Source organism: Balaenoptera acutorostrata, chromosome 5, assembly GCF_949987535.1.
Source record: "Balaenoptera acutorostrata chromosome 5, mBalAcu1.1, whole genome shotgun sequence".
Classification (NCBI taxonomy): Eukaryota; Metazoa; Chordata; class Mammalia; order Artiodactyla; family Balaenopteridae; genus Balaenoptera; species Balaenoptera acutorostrata.
Window position 1 is genome coordinate 56,627,069 of NC_080068.1, and position 27,981 is coordinate 56,655,049.

At 33.8% G+C, this 27,981-nt stretch overlaps 1 protein-coding gene across 2 annotated transcripts in view; it reads left to right on the forward strand.

Moving 5' to 3' along the window:
• The window catches only part of UBA6 (ubiquitin like modifier activating enzyme 6), an 85,076-nt gene that overhangs the window by 24,765 nt on the left and 32,330 nt on the right, over window positions 1–27,981 (forward strand). Inside the window, exons 3-13 of one of the 2 annotated variants that reach the window (XM_007193546.2) lie at window positions 2,231–2,325; window positions 2,866–2,894; window positions 6,771–6,865; window positions 7,391–7,502; window positions 14,209–14,289; window positions 16,324–16,446; window positions 18,254–18,377; window positions 21,810–21,913; window positions 23,247–23,309; window positions 24,063–24,139; window positions 24,605–24,671. In XM_007193546.2, coding sequence (XP_007193608.2) covers window positions 2,231–2,325; window positions 2,866–2,894; window positions 6,771–6,865; window positions 7,391–7,502; window positions 14,209–14,289; window positions 16,324–16,446; window positions 18,254–18,377; window positions 21,810–21,913; window positions 23,247–23,309; window positions 24,063–24,139; window positions 24,605–24,671 — 970 coding nt within the window. The remainder of the gene's footprint in view (window positions 1–2,230; window positions 2,326–2,865; window positions 2,895–6,770; window positions 6,866–7,390; window positions 7,503–14,208; window positions 14,290–16,323; window positions 16,447–18,253; window positions 18,378–21,809; window positions 21,914–23,246; window positions 23,310–24,062; window positions 24,140–24,604; window positions 24,672–27,981) is intronic. The other variant, XM_057546869.1, reaches the window with a different exon arrangement.

Consider the following 27,981-nt stretch of genomic DNA (forward strand, 5'->3'; position numbering starts at 1 on the left):
ACACATTCTTTTCAAGAACACATGGAACATTTGTAAAATTGACCAAAGAAATTCTCAAATATTAAAGAGTGAAAATTATATAGATGGTGATGTCTATTAACAATACATTTAAGCTAAAAGTCAACACAAAAGATAATTGTAAAATTCCTCATAAAATTATAAATTTAAAAATACACTTCAGATGAACCCATAAGTCAAAAAAAGAATCATGATTAAAATTGGAGAATAGTAATTTAAAGTACTATGGATCAAAATTTGGGATGCTGTTTAAGATCAGTTAAAGTTCTACATGTGTATTTTAGAATAGAAAACCTAAAAATTAAGGAGTTTTTATTTCAGGAAACTCAGGGAAGAAAATTAGAAAAGTAGAATTATTAGCGTAGGAAACATTTCAAAAGCCAAGTTCACAGGCAGTGGCCAAAGGCTAGCCCCCATAAGCAGGCTAAAGATCAGACCTGCTATGTTAACTTTTTCCAGCACGTTAAGGATTTGAAACTATGGGGGCTTTGATACACTGCCAGGAGGAGAGTAAATTGGTACATCCACTTTGGAAAACAGTCTGGCGTTATCTAATAGTTAACCCTGCATTTCCTCTCCTAGATATATGTGCTATAGAAACTACTACACTTGTACCATGACACATATATAAGAATACTCATAGTCTCATTATTGGTAACTGTCCAAAACTGTAGAATAGCTAAATTATGGTATATTATCACAGTAGAATAGTACAGTGTAATAGAATACAACATGAAATGAAAATTAATGAACAGCTACATGGATATGAATAACTCATAAAAGTATTCAAATGATCCTGTTTATATAAAGTTCCAAAACAGACAAAACTTAAATATATTGTTTAGGAATGCACAAATAAGGGTTGTAAGACTATATAATACACTGTTCCATACATACCATAGTAGATGTTCAATAAATATTTCATAAATAAATCGATTTTATGTGTGAAGCAGAAATGGTGAATACCAATTTAAAAAGAAAAGTCTAACAGAGAACAGACTTGTGGTTGCCGTGGGGAAGGGATGGATTGGAAGTTTCGGATTAGCAGACGCAAACTTACATATATAGAATGGTTAAACAACAAGGTCCTACTGTATAGGACAGGGAACTATATTCAATATCCTATAATAAGCCATGATAGAAAAGAATATAAAAAAGAATATATATGTATGTATAACTGAATCACTTTGCTGTGTAGCAGAAACTAACAACATGTAAATTAACTATACTTCAATAAAATAAATTTTAAAAGAACAAGAAAAGTCTAGCTTTTATTATATATTGTAGGGAATAAGGATGGAAATAGTAAAGATAGCTTGTGTTTATAAAGTTTCTTCTTACTAAACAAGAGACCCATTTTCAGGCTTTTATATTGAATATCAATAGATGAAATATGGAAATTAAATAAACATCTATATATTAAACAAACATACATTAAACCAGCATCTGTAAATGTGTGTGTGTGTCAATTCCAGAAGAAATACTTGCAACCCAAGGGGCTCTGGAATTATTTATTTATACTGAACTCATGTTTCAAAATAATTCTGGTGAGAAGCCATTGGAATGCCCTTATCTTCAAAAACTAGTATAGCATCAAGTTAATCAATGTTCTTTCAAATAAACTCTTACTATTGACTTTATTACTATATCTAACTTTTTTTAATTGCCAATGTGTATTTTTTGAAATTCCCATCCTGATACTGCCTTGTGACTGTTAGGACGGATGACTTAACAAGGTCCTTTATATAATTTATCAGCTTTTATATTTAAAATAATGTTTGAAAACTACTTAACTTTAAGTCATCTAAACTCCAAGAAGGAAACCAGTTTTTTGCCTAAGAAATCCTTTTCACGGTGAAAGGCTTTAAGTGGAAGTGGCGAACTCAGATGCCTGTGGTGGCCACCGAGGTAGTAAATGAGAGGAGAAGGATGGGAACTGTGGCAAATCTAGATCACATAGTCCTCCCTCTCTGAACAGGGCAACTCCTACTCAACTCTGTAGCCATGAGGGAATGTGGACTGTGGTGCCAAATCTTCTAATTTTTCAAAATATGTCATATATTTGGCATTAATTCAGAACTTTTAAGCACTGTGCAAGTGATCCAAAACAAGTCTGTGGGCAGGATCTAGCTGCCAGGTTATTAGTTTGCAAATGATTTTAAAAGGATATACAATTCTGGTAAAATAATTTTTCATTGTGTTTTACATGTAGTCGACAGAGGTACGTTCTTGGAGACACAGCAATGCAGAAGATGGCCAAGTCCCATGTTTTCTTAAGTGGTATGGGTGGTCTTGGTTTGGAAATTGGTAAGCAGTATTTTTATTCATAATTATATATGATGCCTTTGAGCAACATAATTTAAAGAATTTAATTCCTTTCCCTTGTATTATTTTCTATAAAGGAAATTAGATCCAAAACCTTGATGAGATTCAGTTTTGATTTTGGGTGGGGGGACAGCTGGGGCAAGAGTATTTTATACTGTTACATTCTTCCACAAGGAACCAGTAATGACTCTCCTGCTTTTCTTTTTGTGATGTTGATAGGTATTAATGATCTTTCTCTGTATCCATTAATTCATTATGGTAGAGCACACCTACACACATTCATAACAGCATGTCTGGAAGCATACACTGAAATTTTAAGAATGATTATCTCAGTGTGGCTTGATTATGGAAAATTTTATTTTTTTCTTTTTGTTCATCCATATTTTCTAAGGAACCTATATTTCTTAGGTAGTAAAAAGTTAAAATTATTCAGTCAGAGATTTAACCAAACTCCATGAAGACATATCTAATATACAATTCCTAATATTAAGCTATTCCTTTTTTTTTCTTCCCCCTTTATAGCAAAGAATCTTGTTCTTGCAGGGATTAAGGTGAGTAAATGTCCTTGGTAAGAAGAATTGTTTGTTTGTTATGAACTCTTTTTTTTTTCCCCTCATCTGTAGTGGTAATATTAGTTACCCTTTGGCCTAATTATTGCTTCTTCATTTAGTAGCAAAATTGTCATAATTCTCTATTTTCCTCCTTTTAAAAAACTTTTTATTACAGAAAATTTGAAAATTATCCAAAAAAAGAGAATAGTGTTAGCAAAACCCCATGTATCCATCATGCACCTGCAGTTATTAGCTCATAGACAAATTTGTTTCATGTATCTTCTTCCCATTCCCCACTGCCTCCAACTGCCAAATTATTTTAATATCAATCTCAGACATCCTATTATATCATTCTTAAATATTTTACTATATAGCTCTAAAAGATAAGGGTGCCTTTTGAAAACATAACCACAGTATCACTTCCACACCAGAAAACGTTAACAGTTTTTTTAAGATCATTGTTATCTTTAAACAAAACTTAGCAACTTAAACAACAGCACTTACCTCAGTTTTCTTTGGGGCAGGAATCAGGTGCAACTTAGCAGATTCCTCTGAGGATCTCTCACAAAGCTCCAGTCACCGATATTGGCAGGGCCTGCAGTCATCTTGAGGCTAGGGAAAGGATCTGCTTCCCAAACCTGCCCATGTAGTTATTGATAGGATTCAGTGGCAAGGTTGTGTCGTTCCCACCTCAGTCCCTTGCTGGCTATTAGTCGGAGGTCACCCTCAGTTCCTTGCCATGTAGCCCTCTTCATAGGGCAGCTCACAATATGGCAGCTTGTTTCATCGGAGTAAGCAAGCAAAAGACAAGAAAGGGAATGTGCTAGCAAGATAAATCGCAGTCTTTTGTAACCTAATTTCAGAAGTGACATTCCATCACCTATGCTGTAGTCCTTAAAAGCAAGTTACTAGGAGGAGACGGGATTGCACAATGGCTTGAATATCAGGAAGTGGGAATCATTGGGGTATCTTTGAAGCCTGCCTACCACAATCGTCAAGTATCTAGTTAGAGTCCGTATTTTCCCAATCGTCTAAAAGAATTTTTCTTTAATTTGTTTTGTTCTAATCAGGATCCAAGTAAAGTCCATATACTGAACTTGGTTTCTTTGAATCAATAGATTTCCCTTCTCTGATTTTTTTTCTTCTTTTCAATTTACTTGTTAAAGAAATCAGGTCATTTGTCACGTGTACCTCCATCTCTGTATTTCTTATAAACTGGTCGTTATATCCAGAGAATCAGATTCAGATTTGATTCTTTTGGCACTGCTGCTTCACAAGTGATATTGTGTTCTCCCATTAGGAGGAAATAATATTCTGTTATCTTTTTTTTGTGATTATTACTACCTATTAATGATCATTGCCTAGATCATTATTTTATTGGGGCTGTGATATTCTATTTCTGTCATTTCTATTTCATTTATTAATGGGAATAATATTTTAGAAAGAAAAGTTTCCATTCATCACTTGTTTGGTTTCGCTACATATAGTTAGTGCATGTGTAAAAGGCAAGATAAATACTTGATTTCCCCCCTTTATTTACTACTTTTCAAAATCACTGGTTTTCTATGATCCCTTAACAGTGACAGGTGAAACTTGGGTGGTATGTGTGTATGTGAACATCATGATGGATTTAAACGTATTTGATGTGTTTTGAGCCATTGTGCTTGTTATTTTCATTGATGCTCAGATTGTTTCATCTTTGCTTTGGGGGATCTTCTTGAAGTCCTTGAGTCCTTTTGACACTACCCCAGTAGTCTTTGGTTGTCACTGCCTGTAAAGTCTTACCAGTGGACAGAGCTAGAACATTCATTGTGAATGAACACTGAAATTTCTGAGTTTCAAGTTTAGGATTACAGGGTATTTATTTATTTACTTCTTAGATTTTATATTTCTATCTCTTCTCTTACTATAAGGTTTTGGGTCTTAATGACCTGAACCTGACTACTTATTTGCTTTATCCTATATTATATCCTATTATATCTATGACTTAGTTTTGGAATAACAGTTCCAGCATTATTAATAACAATATGATTATTGAAAACAGTTTAAGATAAGTTTTTTTATCCTTAGTATCCCATCTGGATTTGGCAGACAAATTAACTGCTTTCTTAAGTCACTTTAAATAATTCCTGTGTGTAATTATGCAACAAATTCAAGTAGATAGTTTTGTCCATTTATTCATTTTACTTTGGATTTTTAGGGATTGCTTTTTTAATTTGATTTAGTTTTATTATTATATGAGACATATAATTCAAAGTCAAATTTATAAAGCGAAGTATATTCAGGTAAGTTTAGCATCTCTCTACCCTATTTCCTCCTTCCCTTATTAGATTGCCTTCTTTTTTTAATCTGTTTTTAAATATAAGCAAATACATACCTATAGACATGCAAATCTGTACGTGTGTGTGTACATATTTATCCCCACCTGCCTTTCTTAGGTAAAGTGCCATACTTCTTTGCTTTTTATCACATACCAGCATATCCTGGTATTACTCCATAGTGGTAAATATATTTTTTCACTTATTTTTTTCATAGCTGCATGGATATATGTTGTGTTGATGTATCATATGTAATTATACCCAGTTCCTCATTGGTGGACATTTTGATTATTTCCAGTCTGTTGCTATTACACATAGTGCTGCAGCTAAGAGTCTTGTACATATGTATTTTTGTATTATTTCCAGTGTGTCTTTGTAATAGATTCTTAAAAGTGGAATTGCTGTGTCAAAGGAGAAAAGTACTTGTCATTTTGCTAAAGAATGCCAGTTTTTTTTCTTTTGAGGTTTTGTGCTACTTCATATTCCCACCAGTAATATATGAGAATACCTGATTTACTTCACTCTCACCAATTTGGATTTATGCCATTCTGATGAATGAAAAAAGGTGTTTCATTCTTGAGCAAGGTTGAACATGCTTAAATATTTTAAAGGGCCCTATGTATTTCTTTTTCAGTGTACTCTGCGTTCATATACCTTGCCCCTTTTTCTATAAGATTTGTGGCTTGAAATATAAGTTAAAAATATATTTTCCAGTTAGTCAGTTTTCTTTCTTACTTAGAACATGACCATTTGGAAATGTTAGTTTATGTGAATTTTTAAAATCTTTGTATATATGTTGATCTGTATAATGTGCTACTTTTCTAAACTTAAATTCTCTTACTGTTTTTTAAAGTAGTTTTTCACATAGCATAAAGGCACCCTGGTGATGTAAGTGCATGGTAATATGCCTAATTTATTCATTTTTTAAAGTCAACTAGGTTTCAGTACTATCTGAAAAATAAAGTACATATACACACACCTACAGCAAGCATATAGTATATTTATTTGGAATTACAATATGACCATCATGTTAATTATTTTTTACTTAATTAATTGAGAATTGTTATTGATAAATGTCGTAAGTGGAAAATATTATTAATTCTTATTGTCATCAGTATACAGCTATTAGTAGCTTAAAAATATCGTTACATGAGTGTCTCTGTAACTTGGAATTACAATTTTACTGTGTTAAGTAATCAAAACCCTGCTTTTAACATTTGTCTTATCTCACTTCACAGTTGAATAATGAAGCTATATTCAAGTTAATGTAACAGTAATCTCTGCCAAAAAAATCATATACTAGCATTAAAAAATTATTTTGCATTATAAAAAAAAATAATAAAGTAGTTTTTCCATGAACTTTTCTGGGTTTCCAGTTGTATATAGTCATATCATCTGTGAATGGATCTAACTTTATAACCTTTCCAATTACTAGGACTTTAATTACTTTCTATTGTCTAATTACATAATTCTTCCAAGTCAGTGTAAATAGTATTGGAAATAGTGAGCATCCTTGTCTTACTCCTGACTTTAACAGATATTTTTCTCTTTTTTGAAGGCACTTACAATTCATGATACAGAAGAATGCCAAGCATGGGATCTAGGAACCAACTTCTTTCTCTGTGAAGATGATGTTGTTAGTATGAGAAACAGGTGAAGATAAGATATTTTGATGTATTATCATAGGATTTTTTATTTTTTAATGTTGTAGTTACTTAGAATATTTTCTATATCCAGAACACCAGTTCAGTCATAGTTGTTTAACTCATCACCATAAATTCACTCTACTGTAGATAAGTAAGTGTTGACATTTAATTATTTATATTTGTCAAAAATTTAATACATTCACATTGCTACCTAGAAATGCATTTCTTTAAGATTGTTTAAGTAGGTCTTTATTATTGCTGAATCATTGAGCCTTAAGGAGCATTGACCTATAAGGGTACACTTTGAGATTATGTGACTTAACTATGGAATATGACAGTATGCTACATCTCAAGATTGTATAGTAAAAATAAGTTTTAACTTCTTTTATTCCTCTCCAGTTTAAATTCCCATGAAATTTTGTAACATTCAGGTTCTTCTGATGTCATCAAAGTGTACAAGTTTGAAAGATTGAGTATATTTATTGAACAAAAGAGTAGTAAAAGTCTTTTTTCTTTTCTTTTCTTTTTTTAGGGCTGAAGCTGTACTTCAACATATTGCAGAATTAAATCCATATGTTCATGTCACATCATCTTCTATTCCTTTAAATGAAACTACCGATCTTTCCTTCTTAGATAAATACCAGGTTGGTACTCCATTTTATATTAGATGTTATTGACAGACTCCAAGGCAAATCATTATGTATTAATATAGTATAACTAATTTAACGTAGTCTGTTGAGCAGATCAAAAAATTTCAGGTTAAAAGACTTAGACTAATACATTTCAAGTGCTTCATTTTAGGGAAAGGGCCTAAGAACTACTCACAAAGTAAATATATTGGTTAGCTACTTTCACAGTAATGTACATGAAAAACTACCCAAATTTAGTGGTTTATAGCAACATGTGTTTCTTTCTCATGCATCTGCATGTCAGTTTGAGTTCTGCTGTTCTAGGCTAAACTTGAACTCCACAGTCTGGGTTCTGGTCCGTGTACCTCTCTTCTGGGACCAGGAGGCTACCTGAGACATGGTCTCATAGCAATAGCAGAAATGCAAAGGAGCGAGTGCAACCATTCAAGCACATTTTAAGCCTCTGTTTGTGTTGCTTCCATTAATAGTCTGTTGGCCAAAGCAGGTCACATGGTCAAGCCCAAAGTGAAGGAGCAGGAAAGCACACTATACTCTTCCTAAGGCCATGGGCAGAGAGTAATATGTAACCCAGGAACAAGGAAGTAAATAATGTGGACCAACAATTCAGTGTAAGTCAGGTAACGAATAAAAACAAAATTTCTCAGCACCTTGGAAGTTCTAAAAGTGACTAGATTGACCCTGATTTTCCCTGTGATTAAATTACGATGTTCCCCCATCGTCTAGGGAAAAGCACTCCTGTGTTTCTTTAAGATCTCAATACTTCTGGCACTTGTGTGACTATATGCATATGGGTGTTCCCCCCAACACCAAACAATTCTCCAACTCTCTGGACACCTAGCTTGGTGTCCTACAGTTTAATCCAGTTCTGATACTGTCTGCCCGGAGAAATAGTGTTAGATTCCACAGGTTAAGGGCTCAGTCCCACAAGAACCCACACTCCCCAACCCCTTTCTGACGCCAATTTCAAGTCCAGGTTGTTACTTGTGCTTCTGAGGACTGGCTATAAATCAGAGGTTTCCACATCCCCTTCCCCAGGTTCAGTTAATTTGCCAGAGCAGCGCACAGACTTAGGAAAAGAGTTTACTTACTAGATCACCAGTTTTTTGTAAAAGGCTATAACTCAGGAACAGCCAGATAGAAGAGATGCATAGGTCAAGGTATAGGGTAAGGGTTGTCGAGTTCCCATGCCCTCTCCAGGTATGCCATGTTCACAAACTTGGAAGCTCTCTTAAGCTCCTGGTTCAGGGATTTTTATGGAGGCTTTGTTATGTAAACATGAATGAGTAACACATTGGCCGTTGGTGATTAAGTCAGTCTCCAGCCCCAGAGGTCTGGGAGATAGGGCTGAAAGTTCTGAACCTCACATCTTAAGGTTGGTTCCTCTAACAATCAGCCCCCATCTTTAGGGGCTTTCCAAAAGTCTCCTCATTAACATAAACTCAGGTGTGGATGAAAGGGCTTGTTATGAATAACAAGACGTTCACTTCATCTTTATCACTCTGAAGCTATTTCAGGAAATAGGACAAAACTAAATATTATAACAAAAGATGCATCTATAGCTCTTATATAGGAAATTACAAGTGTGGTAGGAGCTATGTGGCAGGAACCTTGGATGAAGACCAAAATATATATTTCTTACTATAATCACAATATCACACCCACTTAAAAATCAGTGTAGACTTCCATTCTTGACTGGATAGCTTGAAATCCATCCTGCTACAAAGATGCTTCATAGACTGTCTACAATAGAATTGCTTAATAGACTTCCTTTTCAATGATTACATGAGGTCAAAATATGTAAGAGAGGTGCTCAGAGACCAAAAATGAATAGGTAGCTAACAGAAGACCAGTTAACTGTTGGCTGTGGTCATTTTCAGGGACCGGGTTTGCCTGTCTCAGTAACCACATTTCCTGTGAATTAATGGTCACACAAAAATGATAAAAATTTGTTTATATGTGATAGAAAAGTGTAATTGAGACATACCACCTTTTGTAGCTCTCTGGAACCTCAGAAAGCTACACCCTTAATGAAAGGGTATAGGAGAACAGTCTTTGCCCATCAGAACAAGACACTTGTCTGTTTTCTCTTGAGCTCTGAATAAAAAAAAAGATCTTCTCTGGGAGTTCATAACAATAGGCCTGCCCTCACATAAGTCACAGCAAGATCCTTTTTGACCCCACGTCTTTGAGAAATGGAAATAAAAAAAAATAAACAAATGGGACCTAATGGAACTTAAAAGCTTTTGCACTGGAAAGGAAAACATAAGACGAAAAGACAACTCTCAGAATGGGAGAAAATATTTGCAAATGAAGCAACTGACAAAGGATTAATCTCTAAAATATACAAGCAGCTCATGCAGCTCAGTATCAAAAAAACAACCCTATCCCAAAATGGGCAGAAGACCTAAATAGACATTTCTCCAAAGAAGATATACAGATTGCCAACAAACACATGAAAGGATGCTCAACATTACTAATCATTAGAGAAATGCAAATCAAAACTACAATGAGGTATCACATCACAGCAGTCAGAATGGCCATCATCAAAAAAATCTACAGACATTAAATGCTAGAGAGGGTGTGGAGAAAAGGGAACCCTCTTGCACTGTTGGTGGGAATGTACATTGATACAGCCACTATGGAGAACAGTATGGAGGTTCCTTAAAAACTAAAAATAGAACTACCATATGACCCATCAATCCCACTACTGGGCGTATACCCTGAGAAAACCATAGTTCAAAAAGAGTCATGTACCACAATGTTCATTGCAGCTCTATTTACACTAGCCAGGACCTGGAAGCACCCTAAGTGTCCCTCAACAGATGAATGGATATAGAAGATGTGGCACATATATACAATGGAATATTACTCAGCCATAAAAAGAAACGAAATTGAGTTATTTGTAGTGAGGTGGATGGACCTAGAATGTGTCATACTGAGTGAACTCTAATGTGTGACTGTAAGTCTAGTGCATCATTAACCTAAGGACCTCACCATTTGGATGTTACAGTTTTCTCCATCAGCTTGCCTTATTGTTTTTGGTCTGGTTCTTTTCCTCAAACTGTGGAAACATCTTTCTTTCAAGTTGCTTTTGTTGCAGAGTTAAGCAAATGTCTGATAGCAGCTGTGGTAAAAAATCCACAGAATGCCCCAACTGTTCATCTGCTTCTCAGAAAAATGTACTTTGTGTATTTTTTTGTAAAACAAAGCTTTTTCCAGTGTCAGTGGTGGAAATGTCACAGAAATTGAGCATTGGTAGTTCAGAATTTATAGTTTCACCAGAGAGAAAAAAAGAAAGACAAGCCAACAAAGGTATTACCTCTGGAAAAGATTTGGTAAATATTGAAGATTCTACATCTCAACACAAGTTGATGTCCCATTCCCTAATCCCATCTCTATATTCATCCATAGACCGTGGGCCCTTGTCAGCCAATTCATTGCCTTCTTAACTGTTAAAGTAACATTTCTTTCTTACATAAGAGGTGAGAAAAGTTGGTTGATAATTTCTTTTATGCTGTTTCAAACCACTGCCCAAATTAATGATTTCCCAGGATTATGAATAATTCAGAATGTTATTCCAGCTTCTTTTTTAAAAAATGGTTTATATGGAAATGAATTGGTTTTCAAATTGAATTAAATCTGAATTTGGGGGCATTTTCTTCAACTGATTCAGAATGAGATTTATGGTTGTGGTTAAATATAGGGTGGTTATTATTTAAGACAGTTCCTGGTTATGTAGATGGAATATCAAATATACCTTACAAAACTGACTTGCATTAGTTACAATCTGTGACTACCCAGTTGGACTGGTTTTTGGTACATTCGCCTTTATAGAGAAGAGGCACTGTGGAAAACTGTTATTGATACAGCACAACTTTGGAGACAGAGAGCAGTAAGTTTAAGAAAAGTTAGGTTATCAGCCCTTAAATTTGTACCTTTTTCAAATTTTCATCCTAAACTCTTATTTCTGATTTGTATTATGGTATAGTTTTTGCCATATAGGTGTCTCTGAGTGAATTGTTGCTATGTTATTTTCATTCAAAGCATATTTTGTGAATGTCTGATCGGTAATTTTTTGTGTATAACCTATTTGAGATGATTGTTATGTCTTGAAACAAGGGTGATTGAGAAAGCTGTGAAGTTGCCTTGTGATTTTAAAGATTTTAAGTCTTGATTTAACTTCTATGCACATTATCATGTAGACTTGCCTGGATTCAGGAGATTATATTGAATAACTTCTTAAGGCCTCTTTTAGCCTAATGAGTGAATGAATTATACAGGGCTTAGAATTTGAAAAAGACAGTAAACTATCTTGTACACAATAAATATCTTGACACACACACACACACACACACACACACACACACAAAGCATAGTACTAAGCTGGTGATATGCTGGAATGCCAGACAGAAACAAAAGATCTAGAGGAATATACCCTCAACCAGGCCACAGTATATTCTAATATATAAAGCTCCTATGAGGTTGTGTTCATAATATAAAATAGTAAGACAGGAAAAAGCAGTTCAGCATGATCAAGAGTCAGTGGATATAACAAACAATAGAATTAAACCTCCAAGAATTTCAGATAATAGAATTATTGGATAGGGACTATAAAATATAGATGTTCAAACAGACTAAATCTTACAAGAAGGGATTAAATATACAACAGGAAAATAAGACACTATTGAAAACAATCAGGCAGATATAACCAAATAGAACTTTTTTTTTCAAATATAACTTTTAGAAATGAAAAATATAGTCCTAAAAATTAAAACAATGAATAGATTAAACAGTGGATATATACAACTGGAATAAGAATTAATAAATCGAAAGATAGAGCTGAGGAGATTAGTGAAACTACAGGGACTTCCCTGGTGGTGCAGTGGATAAGAATCCGCCTGCCAGTGCAGGGGACAGGGGTTCGAGCCCTGGTCCGGGAAGATCCCACATGCTGCAGAGCAGCTAAGCCCGTGCACCACAATTACCAAGCCTGTGCTCTAGAGCCCATGTGCCACAACTGCTGAGCCCACGTGCTGCAACTACTGAAGCCCCCACGCCTAGAGCCCGTGCTCTGCAAGAAGAGAAGCCACCGCAATGAGAAGCCTGCGCACAGCAACGAAGAGTGACCTCTGCTTGCCACAGCTGGAGAAAGCCCACACGCAGCAACAAAGACCAAACGCAGCCAAAATAAATAAATAAATAAATAGAATTAAATCTAAAAATAAAAACTATAGCACACAGTAATAAGAGAATATACTAAAGAGAAATTAAAAGAAATGAGAGCTTGAATAAAAAGGTCTAATTCATGAGATTGGACTTCTAGAAAAAGGCATATTCAAATAAATTATGGTTGAGAATTTTCTAGCACTGATGAAACACAAATTAGACTCAATACGTACTGGGTCTAATAGGATTTCATTTTACCCTAATTGCAAGCTAATAAGTTAGCCTGGTACAGTTTCATGGATGCTGGCAGAAAACATGAGATTCCTGGATCAGAGACTAAGGACTTTACTACTCAGAGCATGGTAAATGTGTGAGCATGGTATTTGCCTTGTTTCCTCCTGCATTCCTCCAAATCCCACCTATGCAGTGCAGAGGGCTCAGTGGATGCCTGCGCATGTAGTGGGTTCCTTTAGAGGAAAGGAACATTGAGCTTGGGGAGTTTGCTGTTTTATAGCAAGCAGTGAACAAGCTTGCTCTTTGTCCCAGAGGGAGACATTACCTCATTTCTCAAGTTTGCACAAGGCAAATACAATCCTGAGAAACAGCCCACGTAAAGAATGGTCAGAGCCTTGCAGTGAGAGATATATAAACATTAAGAGATCCATGGAGGATTACCGCTCTGTAGGAATCACACCCTATTCTAAGCTAGATAAAACTAAATCCACACCTGGTTATTTGTAGTGAAACTGAGTTATCCATTTCATGGAAACCAGCAGCAAGGAAAGCTCTGGACTGAGTGTGTCAACCTGCTTTTGCCACTTGATAGATGAATGACCCTAAGAAAATATTTGACCTTTATGAGTTTGTTAGCTATGATAAAACCTTCTCTACTTATCTCACAGGGTGATGATAAAAAATTAAAGTAAGCATTGAAAATTATAATTTGCTATCTTAAATAACAGAACTTGGTGGCACTATCATAAATAAAAGTTGTAATGTTTTGAATCTGTTGAATCTCTGAAGTAAAAGTAAAAGAAAGCTCAGCCAACTAATGTATCTCTTTGAAAATGTAATTGTTTTAAGCTAGCATTTAATTAATATTTTGATGACTGAGCATTTCCATGGCAGTAACAGGTAAAATAAAATCTCCAACCATTTGGGTTGTGTAAATGCCACATAGGATATTAAGGTTTGCTTCTAATTGTGATGATAATTGAATTTAGTGTGGGCAGGTTTTGTCCTGTATATACTATGCCATTTTATGTAAGGGACTTGAGTATCTGCAGATTTTGGTATCCACAGGGAGTTCTAGAACCAGTCCCCTGCGGATACCTAGAGATGGCTGTATATGTTACTTTTACTTTTGCTATTTGGTACCTCTGAAGGTATTAACCTTAAAATGGAGTACAATGCGATAGTATTTTTTACAAAGAAAAGTATTTTTAACATAGTGCAAACTGAAATGCTTCTGATTTAGAAGTTGTACATTATCAAAATAATTGTTTATTTTTTAATCTTGTATTCTTCTCAACAGTGTGTAGTATTGACTGAGATCAAACTATCATTGCAGAAGAAGATCAATGACTTTTGCCGTTCTCAGTGCCCTCCAATAAAGGTAATAGTATCACTTAATAATGACATATAGTTTACCAGAGGAAAAGCACTTTCAGTATTAGAATTCATAGCTTTTCAGTGAGTTATATAAGAAACTTTTTATATGAGGACAATCACAATAATACTTTTTAATTTTGGTTTTCGAAGTGTGGTCCAAGGACACTGAGGGTCCCAGAGACCCTTTCATAGGGTCTGCAAAGTCAAACTATTATAATATTACTGAAATGTTATTTGCTTTTTCCCTCTGATTCTCTTACAGGGTGCAGTAGAGTTTACAAAGTCTACTTGATATGTGGTGATATCATTGCTCTGACAGCTAATTGAATGTGTGTGTGTGTTCTTGTGTTTTAAGTGTTTCTTGGTTTTACTTGCGAACACAGTAAATATCAGTAGGTATAACCCACATAAACAAAAGCTAATTGGGTCATCAATAATTTTTAAGAATGTGAAGGGATCGTGAAACCAAAAAGAAAGAGAACTGTTGAATTGTAACAGTAGAGTAGAGGTGGCTAGACCAGTTAGGGGCTAATGCAGTAAGTAGTCCAAGTGAGAGATACTTGTGCCTTGATGGGAATAGAGAGTGTGAGAAGTCATTGAATTTGAGGTATCTTTTGTAAAAACAGACTAATGGGATTGAGAATGGATGAATAAGAGTTGTGAAGGAAAGAATGATAAAGAATGACTCCTAGATTTTTGTCCAGAGTAATTAAGTATTGTTAAGTAGTGATGACATTGAGAAGACTGGAAAGAGGTCTAGATGGGAAAAATCATCCCCTGCAACTGCATACATATTACTGACTCCACCTCCTTCATGGGGTCCTTTGTTCTTTTGGCAAAAGGAAAATGCTATTTGTTCCTTTGAGATAGGCACTAAACTATCATCATACTGTATAAAATAGATGTGCTGAAAATCTTTGGATTGTGGTACTTACATAGCATATTTATACTCTGTAGAACATGTGTGTTCTGTTTCACAAATTAAGTAGATGAATAAGACAGAGTAGTCAGTAAACTTAGAACAGAACACAAAAGTTTTACAAAATGATTACACAAGGTTGTAAACTAAAATCTTTATGTGATTGATGCATATATTCATACTTTAAAGTTGTTTTGCAGAGAAAGAAATTGTCCTTGAGTTTGCAGCTTTTAAACTTAAAAAAAAGGTTATAAATTTCTTCTCAGTTTTATGTCTCATAAAAAATGCTGTAGGTACCTATTTTGATAGTAAATGCAGTGCATGATCAAGTAGGAGGTAGTCTTCTGTTAGCTATTTCACTACCTCATATAATAGGTGGTATAAATTATTTTAATGGGCTACATTCTTATGCCCAAATATGAATAGACTTTAGTTTTTGTTAGAAAAATATCACCTTATACAGGGTCATATGTGTTACAGATTAAGACTTTTTCTTTATTATCAGTATGTCTAAAAATAACTGAGCACAAAAATAATTTCTTTACATTTTCTTAGACTGGAGAATGTATATATGTTATAAAAATCACTTTCAATAAAACATTTATGATTGTGTTTAAGAATCTGATTCTTACCTTTCACAATTTCAACGTGCACTGTTAGTTCCTCAGCCCCTTTCCTGTTGACGCCACTCTCAGTTTTTAGCTGTTTTATTTTCCTTCAACTCTACCACTTTTGGTGAATGGACACTCCATTCTTCTTTTCTAAAATGAAAGGTAAGAATTCACTGCTAGACCGTCAAACCAAGATATCTTTCTTATATTCTGTGCTTGATTTTTAGGGCAAGGCACGAATTTTTGTTATTTAAAAATTATAGAATGTACAATGATGGTGTGCTGATGTTGCTTCTGATTTTGTTAACACCAGATATCCAGTCTGAAATACCAAAATCCTTTATTCCAAAACCAATTTACAAACAAATTATCATATTTGTGGTCACTTTATACCTCAAATAATATGCTTAATTGTAAATAAAATTGTCACCAAAAGGCCTAAGATAGTTGAGGGGTTTTTTTTCTTTATATAAATGTATAAGCTTGAACTTGTTTCTTCATTTCACAGTTCATCAGTGCAGATATACATGGAATTTGGTCACGGTTGTTTTGTGATTTCGGTGATGAATTTGAAGTTTTAGATACAACAGGAGAAGAACCAAAAGAGATTTTCATTTCAAATATAACGCAAGTATGATTATATATGTATATTATTGTATATGTATATGATTGATTTTCTTAAGTTGATGTGAAAACTATTTTTTGAAAGGTGATAGTAGCAAAATATTATAATATGCAGTATTTTTTATTTGTTTAAAATTGAAGTTAGAATATTAAGAGAGAGTATTCTGGATTCCATCTAACATTTTTTAACAATTGATGAACATTTGCTTATGTCATTAATTTTAATTTTGTTCACTGTCATGTTCCTATGGGACATGAATTGTGAGTCAGTGTTTACTGAACTGTTGATTGTGTCAGATCATAGATGTACTAAGTATGTCTTAAGTCACTTGGCCCAACACTCTGACTCCAGGAAGATGGACACTTAAATCATCATAAACAAAAGCTTTTCTAATTTGTTATATTTCTAAAACATTATTTGGAGGATGATAAAAGTTTAAGAATTAATTAACCTTCAAATCAAAAACTCTGAATTTTCTAACCATGTTCTCTTAATATCATGCAAGCTTAATTTTTTATTCCCTGAAAGAATTGGAGAAATTATGATCCATTTTTACTACTCTTTCTGTAGTTTAGCCTAAATCATTAACTTTATTTGCACTCTTAATAATCAATTTACACTAAAGCTCAAAAGAAACCAAACATAAGGAAATGATAATATACTTTGACCGAATAGTACTTGTGCTTCTATCTTTATGCTTTCTTTTTAAACCCAGTGTAATGTTGCCTTTCTCACCCCTTTTTAAGAAAAAATTCATTGAAAAATCATTTTTTGTATCTCTTTGCTTACAGAATGGTTATTGTTCAGCCTTTTACCTTCTCTAGTTATTGTTAGTTTGTCCCTAAGAATATTATAGAGTTAGAATAAACTCCAAGGGATCTTGTATTGCACTGATACTGTCTTTTATTGAATAGTGCAGGAAATACGGAGGTTATCCATAAAAAATTAGAAAAATATCATAAACGTTCCCATTTAACTTATCTGTAAATTATTTCTCCTTCTTAAAGCCCTTATGAATTCTATTCTTGTTGAGATATTATTAGTAAACCCACATTACATTAATTTTATCTACATGTTTGTGATCATAATTGTATTTCTCAAGCCCTTAAACAGCAAGAGAATTTTTAGAATCTACATATTTATGAAAGAGAGAATTATAATTCCGTTAGGTTTTATGTAAATTAAATTATTATCACATTATTCACGCAATGTGATGGATTATATGCAGTTAGGAAATTTCCTGGTGTCTGACCTATCTCATCCACCTTTTAGATGAGATAAACCAATTCCTTCCTGTTTTTATCTTGATAAGCAGGGGTACATAATATTTCTTTGCTTTAAAGTGTTGGATAAGCTTTAAACTACCACTTTCCTGGCTTTAAATTTCCATCCTCCGTTCTTACATTTCTTTGATCTTCAAAGTTAGAGTCATCTTTTGTGTACACAGAGTCTGTCATGAATGACTTTGAAACTTACCATTCAGTCACTTCGAATGTTTTTTATAAATCACAAGAATCTTTGCATCTGTGAAATATTTGAACTCCCTTGTGGAATCTATTTCCCCCAAACATAGAAATTATATTTTAAACATTCATAATAAAATAAGTTTCAAAATCACATAATAAAATGATAAGTTACTATTTTGTGACAATTCTTTAAAGCATTGCTTTTAATATGGAAGGAGAAGAATGGCTTGGAATTTTGGTTATTTTGAGAATTTTATGATAACATGTTCCTTTTTGTGTGAGAGTTGGAATTTGTACAAAAAAGGAATACATGGACTTGTTTTTTAGTATATTACTCTTATTTCTAGGCTAATCCTGGCATTGTCACTTGCCTTGAAAATCGTCCTCACAAACTTGAAACAGGACAATTCCTAACATTTCGAGAAATTAATGGAATGACAGGCTTAAATGGATGTACACAACAAATAACTGGTAAGTTTAATTAATTCATTTATACTTATCCATTATTTAGCATGTTTACAGTTCAGACACTATACTCAGTGTCGAGAACACACCATCAGCTCAGATAGACATGATCCAATTCTTGGCCTCAAGACATTTAATCCAAGTGAGGGGATACTAACATTCAGCAATGATGGTATAAAGAGAGAAAAGGCATTCTGGGATCTCTAACCTTAGCAAGGAAACCTACTCACTTTTGGTACAGCAGCAGTGGGGACAGGGTGTCTTGATTAAAATTGATTGCATCGGCTTACGAAGATGATGAAAAGAATATTCTGTGCAGAGACAAACAGTAAGAAGCAAGATAGAATTCAAGGAACTTAAAGATATAATATAGCAGGGGTGACAGTGGGAGTTGAGATAGCAAGAGTCTTAAGACATTTAAGAGGAGACTTTATGGTAGGTGAGCGAAGATTCTGGCACCTTATTTGTTTACACATTAGGGAGTGCAAGAAGAGGAGTAGGTTTTGGAGAGAGATAATGAGTACAGTCTAGGCTTGTTGGGTGAGGTGACAGTGAAGTATTCAAGTGAAGATATATGTTTTTGTTCAGTGGCTTGGATAAAGGGATGAATGGATGTTACTGCAGGCAGATTTGTGGATTTATTGGCAAGAAGCTGCAGGAATCTGTTTTGTCAGTGGACTGAGATGAAATCATGACCCAAAGGAGAGGTAAGGTGGTAAGGCCAGAGGTGTGAGGAGAGTAAACATTTTAAAAAATCAAAAAATCATCAGGCTTCATTTAGGGCCAATTTGAAGTTGAAAATAATGAATTTATAGCAGCATTAGTCTGCGTAGTTTGTGATTTTCCTCCAGCCACGTTTAAAAGAGTTAAAGACATTGCTAGATGTCTTGTAACTCAGAGACAGCATGTTTACACCTGTTCAGCTGAGAGTGATTCAGTTTTATCTTTAGGGCATCTAAAAGTATAATTATGTGATTAGTGTATAGACTAGTAAATGGATTACTTTTATTTTTCTTTTAATGACTACAAGATGAATCCTTAGGAGAGAAAAAAAAAAATCAGTCCCTGTTACGAGCTCTTTATACCAAAACAACTTTGGATCTATATTTAAGAGTCTTTGGGGACTTCCCTGGTGGCACAATGGTTGAGACTCTGCTCCCAGTGCAGGGGGCCAGGGTTCGATCCCTGGTCAGGGAACTAGATCCCACATGCATGCCGCAACTAAAAGTTTGCATGCCACAACTAGGGAGCCCACGAGCCACAACTAAGGAGCCCACCTGCTGCAACTAAGACCCGGTGCAACCAAATAAATAAATAAATAAATAAACATTTTTTAAAAAAAAATCTTTGGTAACAAAACTCTTGGATTATGTTTCCCAGACTATATCTAAATAAGTAAAATACAGATTCAGATCACTGATATTAAAGAATTTTTATCTGTTTTTGCATAAATTGACTCAACTAACTATTTAGGATTATCCTTTGTTGTGTTGGGGGCCATGCAATGATAGATTGTGGTGCTGGATCCGAATCTTGAGGCTATATGTATATATTAACATGAGAAGCCACTGGATATCAAGGAATGAAAATAAAGAAAACCCACATTTTGTACCAAAAATTCTTTGGGCAGAGAGAGAATATTTGAATAGAGTAGCAGTTTATGAAACTTTTTTTTTCTTAACATTTATTAGTTGGTACTTACTGCTCTAAAGTAATTTTCTGTTATTTGAAAAACATTTTTAAATAGCTAAAACAATATATGCTTATTCTAGATATATATATGTATATATGTTTAGGTAGAGTTAAAAATGAGTACTAGTTCAGACCTCCCCTCTACTCCAGAAGTAACAGCAGCTAAGTTTGATGTTTACTCTGCTGACCTTTTCTGTCTACTTAATATATAAACCTTGTTTATTTAATTTAATTTTGTGAATAAGCAAATCGTTCAAAAACAATAGAAGGGAGACTTCCCTGATGGCACAGTGGTTAAGGATCCACCTGCCAATGCAGGGGACACGGGTTCGATCCCTTATCCGGGAGGATACCACATGCCACGGAGCAACTAAGCCCGTGCACCACAACTGCTGAGCCTGTGCTCTAGATCCCGTGAGCCACAACTACTGAGCCTGCATGCCACAACTAGTGAAGCCTGCACACCTGGAGCCTGTGCTCCACAACAAGACAAGCCACCGCAATGAGAAGCCCATGCACCGCAATGAAGAGTAGACCTGCTCACCGCAACTAGAGAAAGCCCGTGCACAACGAAGACCCAATGCAGCCAAAAATAAATAAATAAATAAATTAAAAAAAAAAATAGAAGGCAAATGTTTATAGTGAAAACTTTATTGCCCACCTATGGCTCCCACTCATTCTTACCTGTCCACTATTCTTAGTTTATCGTGTGCCCTTCCAGATTTCCTTATGCATTTTTACATGCAAGGTAACATATTATGACTAGAGCTACCCTTTGCCTTTTCATTAAACTAAACATCTAGATGGTCTTTTCACATCAGTAATTGTAGAATAGTCTCCTGTATGATTGAAAATGGTATAGTATAATTTTGATTTGCATTTTACATTTTATGAATGAGATTAAGTATCTTTTCTTAAGTTTTAGAGCTATTTCTTTTTCCTTTAATGTGAATCATCTGTCCTTTGCCCACTTTCTCATTGAGTTGTTGATTATTTTTCCCCAGAACTCCTAATATATAGGGCATATTTGCTGAGTTTTTTTTTTTAATATGAGTCGCAAAAATTTTTTTGTAGTTTGGCATTTGACTTTGCTTGTGATGGCTCTATGTGTATATGATGTCAAAGCTTTCAGTTTTTTCTTTTGAGTCATAATTAGAAAAGCCTTCCTTACTGCAAAGTTTTAAAGAAATTTTTCTCCTATGCTCTTATCTAATAATTTTTTTGTCATCTTTTTTGATACTTAAAACTCTTATCCATTTGGAATACTTCCCAGATGGCTTTTTTTCCAAAAGATTTATTGAGTATCTTTTCTTTGCTGGTTTGAGGTACCACCTTAATTGTGTCCCTTGTGGGTCTGTTACTGAATAATCTATTCTGTTTGTCTGCCTGTCTATTCATGAGCCAGTATCATACTATTTTAATTATTATGAACTATATATATAAAAAGTATCAGTATATTAATTATTGAGTCTTTATAAAGTATTTTAATATCTAATAATAAGCACCTCTCATTCCCTTTTATTCCTTCCAAGTTTTCGTGGCCATTTTTGCTTAAGTCCTTACATTTGTATGGGAAAAATAATCTGTCTAGCTCCCCACACTTCCACCCACCACCAAATAAAATGATTTATACTGAGATCTTCTTAATTTTGTAAACTGTGAAAAATTAACATCTTTATGATGATAAACCTTCAAATTTAAATACTTATATCCGTATATAATGGTTTTCTTTTTTCCTCCTTTTAGTGGTATCACCATTTTCTTTTAGCATTGGTGATACTAGAGAACTGGAACCTTATTTACATGGAGGGATAGCTGTTCAAGTTAAGACTCCTAAAACATTCTGCTTTGTAAGTATTTTTTTTTCTGATTAAAAATGTTTCTTTACAGAAGAATGGCAGGGAGAAAAAAGCAATAAAAGTAACTCAAAGGCTGAATAGATTTTGTTTTTTAATTTGTACCCACTTTCAGGAAAATGGAATCAATCTATGGAAATAAACTGATAGCAGCAAAAAAATTTACAGCTACAATACCCATCCATATAGTTAAGGTATATAAGTTACCTCAAAGGAACTACTCCTTTGTGAATCATCAAAGAGTTGATTATACTTCTTATAATTACTTCCTAAGACAAAAGATGTAACTAATATATATTTGAAAGATTTAATAAGCATTGATTCAGTATATGTTCTGTTTTATTATTTAGTTATTTACATTTTTGAAGTAAAAGGAATATTTCTTTTATTTATCATATTTGTTAATCTAGGTTCCTAAATTTTTAATTTTTTGGATTTCAAGAAATAGTGTAATATGTTGGAAATGTTAAATAATTCCCATAAACTGGCATTGAAAGGAAAGGTAAGTATCTGTATAGAGAGAATGTAGAGGCTACTTGTATCAGGGAACCAAGGAGCCTCTTGCTGCTTAAATCCTTAGGCCACTTCTCAGTATAAGCTGTCTAACACATCTCTGTTTTTTCTTGCAAGTTCTCAAGGTTTTAACTTGACTGCCTTTTCTTTTCCAGAACAATTATTAACTAAAGTTCTCTACAAGGTTTGGTTCAAGCCAAAGTTAGAGCTAAACAGATTAAAATGCTACAGCTAGTCATATCTGCTGTAGGAAGATTTGTGCATTACTTCCTCTTGCCATTGTCCCCAGTTTTTAATTATGCCTCAAGTAAATTTCAGATTGGGTTTGTTTTTTGGGGGGGGCAGAGGTGGTGGTGGAGTGTTGGTTGGTTGGTTGGGTTTTTTGGCCTTGGTGTGTTCTTTGCTCCACACAGAAAATTTTAACTGGGTATTTATTCAAGTTATGTCAGGCATAACAAGTCCTGATAACTTGGTATCAAAAAAATATGGTAGCTCTTTGACTAAGATTATAGATTTTTTCGAGTATACAAATGTTTGTACCAGTTCTTCCCAAATTTACTATTTGGAACAGGTTATCTAGTTGCATGTAACATTAAAAAAATAAAGTGTGATAATATGAAAAGGGGTAACCAGTGAATGGTAGCTATTTTATATTTCAGTTAAAACATATTAGCCCAACCTCATTTATTTCAGACCTTTGGGAGGGAGCCATTGCTTTTAGTGCTCTGTATAGTTTGTCAAGTAATCATGTGCTTGCTCCGAAGTAATAGTGGATTATTTTCTGTTGTTTGTTTTGTTTGTTTTTTTCTGTTAGGAACCATTAGAGAAGCAGATAAAACATCCAAAGTGCCTTATTGCGGATTTTAGCAAACCTGAGGTAAATAAATGCTTTGCAGGTTTGAGAAAGGCGGGTGGGGATTGGTAAGAGATTATGAAGATTTCTGTCAGACTGTCGGATTTTTTAAAAATAAAAGTTGTATTCATGTATCTAGAGCTGATGCCCAAGGATTAAAAATAGGAATTTATATAATGGAAATGTTAGAATAATAGGAAAAAGGTTTACTTTTGTAATGATATACCAGGTTTGATAGTGTAAAGGTGGTTTCATTAATTTATGCAAAGGTGATCACGTTAAAAGATTTTCTGAACCATGTAGAGTTTCATATAATACATAGTTCTTCCGTAAAAACCTTGGAAGCATTTATTCTGTTTTTTTTAAATCACTGGATCAGTTTTGTAGCAATGGATATATTTGTGATAAGTAAAGAATTATATTCAATATTAACAGTTTCCAAATTTGTAAATGTTGATAAAGAAAAAGAATTCGGTGCTCTTGTACAGACATTTTGTTTCCTTTGTTCAGTTGGTAATACTTTGTTTCATATGGATAACCTAATAAAAACTAGTCATAGAGCCTGGGATTAAAACTTAGATCTTTGTTTAGATATAGCTTTATGACCTTGAAGTCAAGTCTCAGCTTCCTTATCTATTATATAAAGATAATAATAGTAATAAGCTAATACATTTATTGTAATGATTAAATTAAATAATGTCTTAAAAGCATTAGCACAGTGCCTGACACATATTACACACTCAATAAATATTGACCAATTTTTAATGTTCTAAATAGGCACCTTTAGAGATTCACTCAGCCATGCTTGCCTTGGACCAGTTTCAGGAGAACTATAGTCGCAAGCCAAATATTGGGTAATGTTCTTTGTTTGAAATAACTTTTTTTTTTTTTTACTGTAATACCACTAGATACACCAAACTGTATAAACACTTCTGACCTGGTCTTTTTTCTGGTAGGAGTGGAGAGATCAATTTATAAAAATGGAGTTATACTAAATAAGAATTTTCCCATTTTGAAGTCTTCAAAAGCTATAACTTTTTAAAATAAAAAATCTGAGAATTATTACATTATGAATCCGCTATGGAATTTTTTACCTCCTAGTATTGTTGCAAAAAGTTTTTGCCATGTATATTTAAAACTAAACATTATTTATATACTGTTCTTAGGTGAGCATGATTTTGAAGTAATTTTGAAGTAATGTATCTAGTTATCCAGTTACCTTAAAGTCAGTAAGCACTTTGTAATCCACAGTTTTTCAACATATTTCTTAAATTTCAGTTGAGAACATTGAAATTGGGGTGTTTTATTTTGAATCCTAGATGCCAGCAAGATTCAGAAGAGCTACTGAAACTAGCAACATCTATAAGTGAAACCTTGGAAGAGCAGGTGAATGTTCAAAGTTATGGCCATCAAAAATTATGTAACATATAAATCTTCTATATATTACTGTTCTCTTATCCTGAAAATTCCAGTTTTGCTACTTATTGACTCTGTGACAGTAAGCAAGTTACTTGACATTATTCTACTTCAGTTTTTCAAATCTTTGCCTGTTTTTTAATTAGGTTGTTTTCTTATTAATTGAGAGCATTCTTTATATAATCTGGAAATTAGTCCTTTATCAGACACACATTTTACAGATATTTTCTTCCAGTCTGTGGGTTGTCTTTTCGTTTTACTATCAATACAGTGTCTTTTGAGGAGCACAGGTGTTTAATTTTGATAAAGTTCAGTTTATCAGTTTTTCTTTTTTATGGTTTGTGCCCTTTTTTAACTCAAAATCACAAAGCTTTTCCCCTGTATTTTCTTCTAGTAGGTTTATTGTTTTGTGAGTTAATTTTTCTATACCATACAAAGTACAGATCGTGTACATGACTGTACATTTTGAACTCATTGTGTACAGTTTTGTACTTTTATTAATTTGTTTTTTTCTATCTTGCCAGGCATAGATCAAGGTTAATTTTTTTTTTTTTTTTTTTCCACACACACACACTGTATTTTATTTTTACAAGAGATAAATAGACTGACACCAAGCATTGTACATGGATGACCACAACAAAAGCAACAATGATTGCAATTACCAAACATGAAACACACTTATACTATGTCATAATATTGACATTCAGTCCAGTAATCCTCCACTGTAACAGCTCCTTTACTTTGCAGTGAAAATTGATTTGTATATTCTTTGCCTCTGAGTCCTTGTGGGATTTTTTTTTTTTTAATTCAGACAGAAAGTCACATAAATTATACTCATCCTCATCAGTTCACTCAGTCCCATGTAATTAATTTCTTTTTTTTTTTCATCTTGATCTTTTGTTAGCACTTTTATGAGTTCATCAGTTTTTCATTAGAGTTCTGAAAATGCTTATTCATTCAGTTCAGCAGTACAGAAGGTTAATTTTTTTGTGTATGAATATCCAGTAATTCTAGCCCATTTATTGAAAAGACAGTTTTTTCTTTATTCAGTTTTTTTGGCATCTTTGTCAGAAATTTATTGACCACATATGTGTAGGGCTCTTTCTGAACTCAATGTTATCTTCCATTGGTTGTTTCTATCCTTTTGATAATACCATCCTATTTTGATTACTGTAGCTTTATAGTAAGACTTGAAATCAGGTTTAGTCTCTGGTGCATTTCTCAGAAGGAGCTTAGAATTAACAGTATTCCCTGAGTTCTTACACATTTCAAATTTTTTCTGTAACCTTTATGCTTGAAAGGAGCCTGACTGAAAGTAAAATTCAAGGCTGTTAACTTTCTTCCTTGATATCTTGCTTTGTATCTAATAGTTGAGAAATACGATGTCAGCTTACTTTTCTTACTTTTTATAAATAATCTGGTCTTTTTGCCTTGGGGCCCTGTATATTTTTTTCTTCTGTGTATTTTTTCATCTGTGAAATCTAATAGTTTAACCAGGTTATAACTCAAGATTGATCATTCAGTCAATTTTTCCAGGTATACCATGAGCCCATTTTGATTCATAGATTCATATTTTCTTTTATTTATTTATTTTTCCCCTTTGGGGGAGGTAGAATGGATCATTTTGGTTCTTAGTTATTAAATTTCTGATTCAAGGTGGGGTTTTTTGTGTTTGTTTTCCACATCTCCAAGTGTTTGTTGATATATAATTCACTCAGTCAAATTTACTCTGCCTTGTAATTAGTTTGGGGGAGAAATTTTCAGTACTGAAATGTTTGATTCTAATTTTCTGTCTCCTTTTTACATCTGCTTTGTTTGGTAAACTGATTTTTCTGTATATGCTTTTGGACAGGTAAGGGTTTTGGGTGCTTTTTCAGATTTCTGTTTCTAGAGCCCCTCTTCCTCTTCTCTTCCTGAAAAGGAGTTTCTTTATTAGGTGATTTTTTTTTAATTAAAAATAATTTTTTGGTGGATACGTGTTGATATGTCTTGTGCATCTCTTTGATTTCTGCCAAATCCTACTTAACTTCCTCTCTTACTTCCTTTTTTAGCCTTCTCTGTCAAGGGATATCTCCCCCTTTCTATTTACATCATTCTCCCCAGGGAAGTTCTTTCACCATAGCCACTGCTGAGATCTGCCAGACTTCATACATGTTCAGTATTTTTTGCACTTAGTATGGGCCTTCTGTTTTCTCAGGATGATTTTGACTGTGCTTTGTCACATTAGGCCTTTCATCCTCTTTTCTGTGGTTACATGCTTCCTGCTCTCTGTTCAGGCTTGCAGCAATATGAAGTCCAGAAATAGTTCATTTGGGGTTTGGTGTTTGTTTTTCTATTTACAGGCAATTTGAAGTTCATATTTTCTGTTTCTTAGTAATGCTAAAGCCCCGCCACTGGTTTATTTCTCTTCTTGTGGATATGTATCATCTTTTGGAGACCGTGTGGAGAAATTCAGATATAGGCCTTAGTCATTATCCTAGGGTGATGAAAAACTCCCCAGATTTGGATGTTTGTTTATTAAAAACTATAAAATCTTGAAAGATAGTGTAACCTAATGGTAAGAATAGAGCTGGAGAGTTGGACTTTTTGGGTTCAGATCCTGGTTTCACCACTTACTAGCAGTAAAATCTTGAGTAAATTACTTAATCTTTCAAAGACTCAGTTTTCTAATTTGTATGATAGAAATTATATTTCCTAGGATTATTTTGAAGATTACATGTGGACTTAATATACAACTCAAAATAGATGCTCAATCAAATTACCTGATTCTGTTAGCATTCTTGTCATTGTTTTTAATATTATTAGTACCACCAATATCTCTGCATTCAGAAATGCCACATCTTAAATGAAATTGTAATCTGAGTTGAGTTTAGTGCTAAATAGTTGTAAAATAGTGAGATATAGAAAATTGAAATGGAGTGGGTGGAGTGGTGAGTAGATAGTAACCTCTTTTTGTATCATAGATATCTTTGATAATGTAATAAAAGCCTTCCTTCTTCCCCTAAATGTACAAGTACTGTTATTTTACATAGAATTTCAAGAGATTAATTGAGCCCTACTTGAATCCTAGGTTAAGATTCTAGTTACTGATGTTGAAAGAACAGGCAGAGAAAGAGAAGCCAGAGCTCATGAAGAGATCTTTGTGACAAATAAGAAATTGTGCTAAAATAATAGCTCCAAAATCCAGTTTTTTCCTTAAAAATACTAATAAATTTTATTTTGAGAAACATCATTTCAGTTTAAGTATGATAATGAGAACTTTGTGATGACTGGCTCTTAG